Consider the following 10780-nt stretch of genomic DNA (forward strand, 5'->3'; position numbering starts at 1 on the left):
AGACCTACGGATCTTAGGTATTACAAACATTTTAAAGACATCAAGCTTGGCAAAGACCTTGTCTGGTCTTGCAGGAATCTGTTCTGGGATAAGAATATAAATTTTTGTTAAAGGTCATGCATGTGTGTGTGTTGGGGATCCTTTCTTCACTTCCAAGCATTGACATTGAACTTAAATTGGTACATTAAACTCTAACTGAATCCTTTCAGAAATACAGCAATCACATATTTCTTGCAAACAAAGGATGACTGTCTGTGTTGTGTAATACTAATGACGTCAACACAGCCTTTGGTTGTGTTAAACACTGTACTAACCATATTCCTCTGTTGTGATTGGTTTGTGGGTTTTCTGTGAGGGTGGCCAGCTAGATCTACAGAGCAAATTCAAATGGGTTCAGAGCATGATTCAATACAACATTGTGAAATTAAAACTTAAAGCTGAGAAAAGAAGTGATTTCTGAAATGATTTACAATACATTAACAACATTTGCTTTATTGACAATCATGACCCTATTTTATTTCATGTCCAATGTCCTCCAAAATAAGATATATGAACATGTTTTTTTTACTTGTTTGTCATTCTCATACCCACAAAAACACACTGCCCACACTTTGAAAGGTTGATTGAATTAGTCCACAACCTTGTCTCCAGATGATTCAGGCGATTTCTCACAAAGCTCTGCGAAAAGAAATAGAGTGCAGTAGGGTAGCAGACAGTAATGTTGCAAATAAAACACACACACACACATTTATGTATAGTTAACTATACAAATGTATTGTTAACTAACTTTACCATGAAGGTAAGAGCTCCCCTAACTGCTTTGGAACTACTGCTATTCAGATAAGTATGGTAGACCAACCCCACCTGTGACTCCATCATATGTATAATGGGCTGGTCCAATCCATCCCAAACACTCCGCTTGTTTCTGGACATTTACAAAGTCTGTGGCTGATGCTTTACTTGACCGACCTATAAGAAACACAATTGTAAACATTACAATAACATCCTCTTTATTTATGTTCATGAATAGTGCATCTTTTTATACAGGTTTAGTGTTTAATGCATGTATTCAGGTGTCATTAAATGTAGGATGTCCAAATGTCCCTAAAGATCAACAAAGCATCTATTTATCTCTCTATGCCCATAATTTGGACACGTAGGTCTGTTGGCTTGGCTTTTTATTAAAATGTTTGGTAAGCCACTTTGGACAAAAACAAATACCTCCCAAAATTTTGAACTTTAAAATATAGAAAACATTTTAAAATTTACCAAACATGTAGAGTGCTCGGATGTTCTGGTCCCCACTTTGACTTTTGCTATACATAACGAGGATGTCTGTGCCAGAGGGCAAAAACCACCCCTCAGTGGTCATCAGGTGCCCTGCATACATGGCTGAAACCAATTCATTAAGGCTTTAGTTTATCTTACAGGTTATCAGACAGATAATATAGGTTAGGTTACAAATAATACAGGACAAGATCTGGGCCCAAACATTGAGCTGTTAGGCCACACATTAGGCTCTTAGGAATCACTTATCATGACAACAGTAGCATTACTTTTCATGATTGCTTGTTGGCACTATGATTGCTTATTGACCATCTGTAATCACATAACCAAGGACATCCTATAGATGATAAAATATAGAATTATAACAGAACTATCAGATGAATGACATCAGGATGAATGACAGTGTTGTATAGTGTTAAAAGTTGTATCAGCGATTTCAGGCCCAAAAAAGGCCCCCAGACTGCCTTTGAGTTTCTTATGTTCTTAGTTACTTTGCTCCTGTGCGACGCTAAGTCTCATGCTCATTACGCCATGTTGGAATTGTTTTCAGAAGAAAGTTTATTACTCAGCAGTAAAGTGAGTTGTGAGGTTATGATGCCAGTCACAAATTGTTATTTGTTAGAAAATAGAAAAGGTTCATATAAAGGCTTAAAATGCTTCCAATGTAACGTTATTTGATGTCAAAGTGACGCCAAAATGAATGGGGGTCAATGGAATGCTAGCTCGAAGTGGTCGACTTCTAGCCTCAGAGAGAACCGCCATAGTGGCTACGCTTTCCGAGCGTTCGCCTACCCCCTTCTATCTCCAAAGAGCAATTTCTATACTGACAAGATAATATTTCACAATTTTCATGACATTTGACGGGCTGCCGCTCTTGAAGTTGCATCGCTGGTTTTCTCGGTAGCGACTCTCTATAGCTATGCTAGGTGAATGTTTTTATATATTTGCAGTTAAACCCTTAAAGCCAGTCAGCACTTCTATATGTGATAATTATGACCGCCGCGCAGCGAAGCGGCGGTCATATAGGTTTAGTCAGATTTATTTTTTTTTCTTTTCTTTTTCGCATGCCCAAATTTCCGTCAATGATTCCCGGGACATTGAAAGACCGGGGTACACGAAACATGGATAGCATGGAACCATCGTTTTTCGTTTTGATCTGTAGCCCCCCCGCTGGACTGGACACCCCGAAAGGAGGGTAGGGCAGACACAGTTTTCTGTGAATATCTCGAGAACCGTAAGGCCTAGGAGGTCCACCTTTTTTATGTATGTTGGTCTTGTTGGGCATGTCAACCCATCCCATTACCACTTATTTCATGTATAGCGCCACCTAGTTAAAAATTAAAAAGCAAAAAATTAGGTGTTTTCATCACAATATCTCTGGCTGACAAGGTCAAAACTGCACGAAATTAAAAGTGTAGGATCATTATGACACCCTCCGAATGCATGCCAAGTTTTGTGTACTTTCGTTCATGGGGGGCCTTACAATAAAATAATGTATGTGTACATTTAGTGACGTACACCAACAAGGATTCCCGGGACACTGAAAGACCGGGGTACACAAAACTTGGTGGGCATGTAACCCCACATGGATAGCATGGAACCGTCGTTTTTCGTTTTGATCTGTAGCCCCCCCGCTGGACTGGACCCCCCGAAAGGAGGGTAGGGCAGACACAGTTCTCTGTGAATATCTTGAGAACTGTAGGGACTAGGATGACCATTTTTTTCCGTACGTTTGCCTCCAGGGGTCATGTTAACCCATTTCATGTGCACCCATGTGCACAAACAGATACACACACACACACATACATTCACAGTAATCATACGTATGACACATACTCACACAGTAGACATATGTACGCTTGCATGCACAGGCACATACGCAGGCACACACACAAGCACGCACACACACACACACATAACATAAACATGTACATGCACACAATTCAAGAATTTCTCAGAATTATGAACAGGCAAGATGGAGGTGGGGTTGTATAAAATGAATTTTACATGTGAAATCTATGAACTAATCATGTTTTGGTACTTGTTGTCTAGCAGATATCAGTGAGAATTGAGTGTGGATAATGCAATTTAGTGATACAGTTAGAATCATATAGGCCTTTCAGCGTGATTTATTTTTGTGGAAAAAATGTGCTGGACTGGGCGGCGGTCATATTTTGTACCGCTCTGCGGTACATCTAGTTACTTTATGTTAAACAGAGCTCCCGACAGCCCTTTTACCAGAGACTCAATACTGTAAAAAGGCCAAACTTTCATGCAGAATATTCCAGACTTCAGACTGAGAACTCACCAGATCCGCGGAAAACGATGTCCGAGATGGTGCCGTTACTGCTGGTGATCATGCACTGTCCATTCCTGTGGAGAAGAGGAACATGTATGCCCATGAGCTGCACAGTAAAATTGGGTTGGATGAATGTCAAACTAGGTGAGTATTTGATTAGATGTGTTGTCCCTATCTGGACACAGAGATGTGTTAAAAAACAACGCAAATTGTGTTGTTTTCAATGCAAGTTGTGTTATTTTCAACACATTTTGTGTAACAAATAAAAAAAGAAAACAACACAAACTTGTGTTGTCCCTATCTGGACACAGAGATGTGTTAAAGCAAAACAAGTTGTGTTGTTTTCAACACATTTGTTTTAAGAGTATACTGAAAAAGCAATGGGATATTCCAGAATATGTGCATTACATATACAACTAGATACATACCCTACAGAGCCAAATCTCGTCTAAAAAAAGTATTTTCCAGAAGTGTGTGTAGTGCACTGTTTAATCCATAGCATAGTGACAAGGACATACATGTACCTAACTGGACTCCTCCATCTGAAATGTGTTAATATAATGAGATATAATGATTTCACGTTATTTTGCCAGCAGGTGGTTCAAAAGCTGTAGTATTGCACTGTATGACTGTGCATCCACTGCCACAAATACTATGGGCTCTAGTTTAAATTAGGGCAAAGTAGAAAGTCTAACTAAAGCTAATTTAATAATGAGGCAAACTCTATTTTCCAATGAGAAGATCCTATAGGCACACATATCAGTGGATCAGCTCAATGGTCCCACATGCCACATGATAGCTTTAGTTTATAGCAAAGAGCGCTCTAGAATCATTCGTTTATACTTTGATCGCTAAGTAAAGTGCCCACCATTTAAATTAGGGCCCAATTTCTTGTGCACTTGGCCAACCACACTTACAGCCTATTCCCTTGGCTTATAGAGATCGTATCTGTCTCGGGGGAAAGTGTCCAACCCATCCAACCGCTACTGGCGTTCTTCAGTAAGTCAAGGAAGATCTTATGGTCTACGAACCCCATCAGGAACACCCACTGCCCCATCAACTGCACAAGAAAAATAAATAATTTTCATTCTGGATATTGAAAATCTCCTGAAAGCCTGTCTTTGCTTTTGTTTGTGTATGCAAAAATGGAGAAGTGCATGCCTTTATCTACATAATGTGTGTAATCCATTCAGTGTGTGTGTGTGTGTGTGTGTGTACATCTGACTCACCTGTGTTGTGTTCTTGATTTCTTGATGTTTGATAAGGGGCTCACACATTAGATTGTGCTTAGCCTGGTCACAAAGCTCTTAACAAAAAAAAATCAGAAAACCATGACAAACAGTTCATGATCACCATCCCGTATGAAACAACAGCCACAAATGTCATCCCTCCACTATTTCCAATGGCCATCAGGAACAAGATAAACTTCATTGGTTTATATATTGTTCAATCTGTTGCTCTGGGGAAGGCGTTTTATGTTTGATATATGACATTACTATAAGGCTAAGGAACGGACATTTCACCCTGTCAGTTTTCAGAAAAGTTTTCGTTTACACTAACCCATGTATATATGCCGTCAAGAGCATGCCAACCTGTAGGTAGCAGTGTAACGACAAGCTCAAGCCCACGTAAGCCAATCAGAATCCCGAAAATAGCAACAACAGCAACGAATCACTTCCTCTTTGTCTTTTAAACTGTAACTGTTGCAATTGCAAACAGATGAAAAGAGTTTGCACCAACATAAATGCAACTGCTACTCTGAATGCATCCATGATCATTAACGTTTTTCATGTGACGTATTCTAGGTTCTATAGCTTTGTTTACATCCACCTGGTAGGCAAGGGACAAGTTGAACCCATTGAACATCGTTATCTGCAGCTGCCTCTCAGTAGGCTACATCTCTGTATTTCAGCAATGTCAACATTTCAGGCATCAATAAAGGTGATGAAACATTATCCCATTGTTCAATATTTGATAGCCTGTCACAGGAACATTATTTCGCTAAAATTGCCCTGATTTGGTGCATCGATAACGTTATGGGAGAACCTGCTTGTAGCCTAATGGTAGCCCAACTTTTTTTCTCTGTTCAAAACTCGGTTTACACGAAGACGATAGACTTTCTTAGAAGTTGTAAAAATTTGGCCAGAAAGGAACATGTCTTCCCTCTGAAAGTTGACACAAAATTAAACAATATTTGTTATATATATTTAACTTCAACTGAACAGCGACAGGTTTTGGTAGGCAGTAGACTCAGCAGACGTTAAAGGGAAACTTGGCAGGATTTACGCCTCTACTGGAGAAATTGTGCATGATGCTATTTCAAACTGTGGAAAAAGGTAATGATAAAGCACATGGATTTGTTTACAAGCTAGCAAAACGGTTAGCATAAGTTCGGCAGACAATGTGGATGTTACAAGGTAAGAAACACGATTTAAAACGAGTTTCTTGTTTCTCACTTCTCTTTCCGGGACGGTAGTCTCAATGTTGCAAGGTTGGTTTTCCGCCTGAGGACGCTAGGGGCAGCGGGAAAAGTCACCATTTTCACCGGAACAGGTCATTTAACCATCCAAATGATTTCTAAACGGGTTTATTACGTTGAAATAGTTGCCAAGTTCCTCTTTAAAACGGTAGCTTACAGTTATAGCCAGCGTCAGTCAGCATCATGTAACATTAATGGCGTCACGGCTCGTGTCCATTATTGCGGCGCGTAGACGCTTGCAGATGCCTAGCCCTCTCTCCCGTCGCCGCTTGTGGGCGTGTATAGGCTAAAGTGTATGGTGTAACGTTTTATTTTTTGTAATCGCTAAACAATTCATAGGATCAAATCAGTTTATTTTGACATACGGGAGTTAGCCTAACTGACCTGTAGGCTATAGCACATAAGCCTATTCTGTTTTCATTTATTAGCATTTGTTGTGATTATATAATCAAATGACACTCATGATAACTTGAAATAGAAGGACAGAAGATAGGTGATTGATGTCCACAAGCACGAATTTCACGAAACAAATTAGAACAAACTGTTCCGGTAAAAATATTCTTGCCATGTTTAAAATGCTGCACTTTTTCCCTTCATAGCCTATCTCTGGCAATTCATTTTTGGATGACTGTAGATAGTTGTATTTTAGCCTACGTCTTCGTAGACAGTAGCCTAGGCTACACCATTAGGCCATCTTGAGAATAAAAGACACAGCTGCTAACGATCATCCTCCACAACCAGTAGGCTAAACAGTCGTTCGTCGCCTTTTTGCTTCTTATTGTAAAACCAACTGTTAGGGCCTACACAAGTGGTCGGCATCCCGGTCAATATTTGATATTAAAATTTCTACCTTGCCTACCATTCTTGCCTACCACGAGTTGTAAACAAACGGTGACGTAACATTAGAATGAAGGTGCAAAACCTTAATAGCCAAATGAAAATGTAGGCTAAATAGAAGTTGCACTTTTGGCGCAGGCGCATAGGCCTAATGTAACGTTGGCTGCCTAAACTGAAAACTTTTTTACATTTATTTTCTTTTTTACTTTTTATTGTTTGTTAATTTGTTTGTTGTCTGTCTTGTACAGTATGTCTTGGTGTTACCAGTACGCTGGCAAGTACTCCGTCAGGCATGTTTTGTCTTGTGTGTCATTTGTTATTTTGTAAATTTGTTTGTCATGTCTTGGTGTCACGTAGCCTGACGAGCCAGACCCACATCAAGATGTAGGGTCTGGGATCTTACCATTGGCAGTGCTCAATCCGAGGGGCGGGATAAGTGGTTGTCTTTCAAATTCCCTCTGCACGCAATAGGATGGCGCTACAACTCATGCGTTTTCCCACCAGCGGAGCTAGTTGGCTAGTTGATCAAACTTTTGCCAACTTAAAAAAAAAAACGTAACTCCAGTCGGGATTCAAAGACCGCTGTTCGCCAGCAGCAACATCCATCTTCTTTGGCAGGGAATTCACGGGGAACTGTCGCAACTCTGCCATCATCATGTTAAGCCCGTCCACCGACTCTATACACGATGTGATTGGCCTGACCGAAGTTTGGTTTTTCCAGCTCGCAAGCCAATGGAGAGTTGCTAAACTACCCTGGCTGCAAATTACATTTGCTGCCGCTAGGGTGCGTCTAGATTTCTAGGCTAGGTGTCACGGGTACACTGACGACAACGCCCCTCTGTCCGACATCTTTTGTCCTGTGTGTCAATGTCTTGTTTGTGGAGTGCTTTGGGTTGCCCTCTGTCCATACAAAAAAGTGCTATATAAATAAAAGTGACTTGACTTGACTTTACTTAGCTTGTTCATACCTCTGCCTAGCTAGATAACACAATAGGAATTCCCTTTTTTGTCAATTTTCAACGTACTGGGTGCCCATTTAATGCTCCTACCTGTGACAACAATGTTGCAAAGTACAATACCAGGCATTCGGAGTGCGTATCAAAGTATGTGTTGCTTTAATGTGGCAAGTAAACCCCAGAAAAGGCAAAATGTCAGGAAAGTTGTTGGTCACTAACCCGTAACTCCGTCGTAGGTGAATGGGGCTGGGCTGGAGTAACCCAGGCACTCCGCTTGTCTCTGGAACGCTTGCTGCTCCGTCTCCGACAGCTTAGCTGAACGCCCTTCAGGAGGCCAAATACACAACCAATAAAATAATCAAGAACTGCTTCATGATGATGCATTACAGAAAAAAAACAAATGTCTGAATGTCATGTTGATCAGATTTATGGGACGTTGTTGACATGGATGCTTGAAAGCATGGCTAACCATCTTAAATGTGGAACCGTGGTCAGCAGTTGGTCCCGCACTGAATTCTCCATTGCATAGCAGTTAAATCATGAGCTCATTTGAAACAGCAGGAGGAGAGGAAGACTGAGGGAAAGGGGGAAATGAATCATACCAAAGATGTAGAGTGAGCTGATGTTGATGTCCACCATTTTATGATTCATTTTCATGGTAAGGTAGTCCGAGCCAGATGGCAAGATGGTCACTTCAGTAATCACTGGACACCCCTCAAACATTTCTGTCAAAATGTGAGGTTTTTAATCAACAAATAAATGATTCATGCATAGACTGTAGAAATTGAGTTCTGTGAAAGTGTTACACACTTCAGTGGGTTCATTTGTATCTTGTCATCTATGATCTCAAACGTGTATGGATGTCTCCTATGCTATATTCAATCTGCATATCCTATTACCTAGGCCTATGATAATAATAATGTGAGGAAAAATAGCATGTGTTTATACATAACACACCACTTAAGACACAGCATTATGTTTTAAGTTGAATATTTAAGTGTGTTGCACCCATAACTTACGTATCACACGCAATACACTGCTTTTGAGGGTGATATTGGAAGTGGTGAATTCACATTTCCCATCGCTGTGGGGAAAATAACAACATATCAATATCATTCACATGATCAGTACAGTACAAACTAGATGTACCACAAAGCGGTACACAAATATAACCGCCGCTCAGTCCTGCACATTTTCGCCACTTCACTAGCTTGGCGGTCATAATTATTCATTAAGCTTATTTAAAATTGTGTGTGTGTGTGTGGTGGTGTGTGTGTGTGTGTGGGGGGGGGGGGGGGGGGGGGGGTAAATCCTTACATCTTATTGCCCTGACTCATGATGAATGATTCTGCCTGGCCGGAGGGTGTCAGAGTTATCCAGGAGCTGTTAACCACTTTCAGAATGTCTCGGAACAACCGATTATCACTGAAGCCCGACAGGAACCACCACTTCCCCATCATCTATCAACACAGAGAATCAGACCATTTGGACCATTGGGATACAGTAGCATTTATTCCTTAAAGTTGCTATGTGGAGATTTTATTTCGTTTAAAACATGTACAAATGACCTATATGATCAACAGAATGTGAAGAAACTACTGTTTTGACATGAAGTCAAAAATGCGTATGTTCTCTGTTACCCAGATATCCACTAAAGTTATCATACAAAGCACTGGTCATATCCCTTGTTGTAGCACACGTGGTGCTGTATTAAATTCCATGCAGGTCAATGGACGAGTGCCATATGGCTGCTTTCATGACAACTCAAAGTCTACTACAAGCCTATCAACACGTGGGTTAGACTGACCACTGCAGTAGTGGTTGTAGACAGATGAATGACAGGAGAATGACAGATGTCTTGTTTAGGCATCAGATACATAAACACTTCAGAGGGGTATTTCACAAAGGCAGAATTAAGACATCCAAGATAAGTGATAAAGCGAGGTTTGACATAGCGTTGTCTGGGCATCCTAGCTCAACTGATTTCACTAACGCCAATCCAGGATCAGTAGGAGCGACTATGTCAAGCCAGGTGTAAGTAATTCAGGATGTGTGCGCGTTCTCGTTTCTGCCCCAAAGAACTCACGGTTGGAATAAAAAAGACTCGGAAAATATCGTCATTCTTACAAAGTGAACAGCCGCTTTTGATATAGACTAACAATGAAGTAAAGTTGTCCTTTTTGGAATGGGGAATCATGGCTATTTCTGTAAAACAGCAGGAGTAGGCGTGGTAGACCAACTGAATGCAAATTTACTTATGCACCCAAGTGCTTCCTTGTCTCGACACGCAACGTCATTAAAAAAAGCGCTTTCCATTACAAAGATGCACATAGTATGATATACATTTATATTATAGTTGAAAACACCTTCGAAAACTTGCCCCTCCACTTCCAATCAACTACAGTAGGCTATTCATCAAACGTCTAATAAAATAAGCAAACAATGAGTACCTAGTCCTATGTTAATAAATATAAGACTATCACAATTAAAATAATAACCATATGGTAGTAGGCAGACAATCTGTTTTGTTTTGCGAGCAAATACATTTAGCAAATAGTTTATAAATGGAATAAAGCTCTTTAAAAATGAGCACGGAGGTCTGATGTGAATGACAGCTAGCTGAACCAATAAGACAACATAATTACCATTAGAATTAACTTAGCTTGGCTGTTAGCCTGGTCGGGACCAGGCTAGGTGCAGAGAATAAATCCCCATGGTAACTTATGGGCCATCTCAAAATCAGAGAGACAGGTATTGCTACATTTTCTAAATGGAGTGAGTGTGCGTGTGAGTTGGCTTGTTTTTCAATGGCTTTCCAAGAAGTAACTGTAACTCTGTGTGTGTGTGTGAATCCCTCACCGGAGTTAGGTCCTCCACATTGAGAGGTTTGACAAGCTCCTCACAAACGGGGGCTGCTCCAGT

The 10780-nt window shown here is 40.5% G+C and overlaps 1 protein-coding gene across 1 annotated transcript; it reads right to left on the reverse strand.

Annotated features, from left to right (window-relative positions):
• Positions 1-618: 618 nt before the first annotated feature.
• Positions 619-8583, reverse strand: LOC143133170 (saxitoxin and tetrodotoxin-binding protein 1-like). The gene is made up of 8 exons (XM_076292943.1): positions 8461-8583; positions 8078-8182; positions 4816-4892; positions 4504-4646; positions 3596-3660; positions 1270-1392; positions 865-969; positions 619-678 (listed from the first exon to the last, which is right to left on the reverse strand). Exons 1-8 carry the CDS (start codon positions 8579-8581, stop codon positions 629-631), a joined length of 789 nt encoding a protein of 262 aa, XP_076149058.1. The 5' UTR covers positions 8582-8583; the 3' UTR covers positions 619-628.
• Between the last annotated feature and the right edge of the window lie 2197 nt (positions 8584-10780).

Source organism: Alosa pseudoharengus, unplaced genomic scaffold (assembly GCF_046254945.1).
Source record: "Alosa pseudoharengus isolate Yale_2024_CS ecotype anadromous, Long Island Sound unplaced genomic scaffold, YU_APseudo_1.1 YU_APseudo_1.1_scf_19, whole genome shotgun sequence".
In the NCBI taxonomy this organism is placed as follows: Eukaryota; Metazoa; Chordata; class Actinopteri; order Clupeiformes; family Clupeidae; genus Alosa; species Alosa pseudoharengus.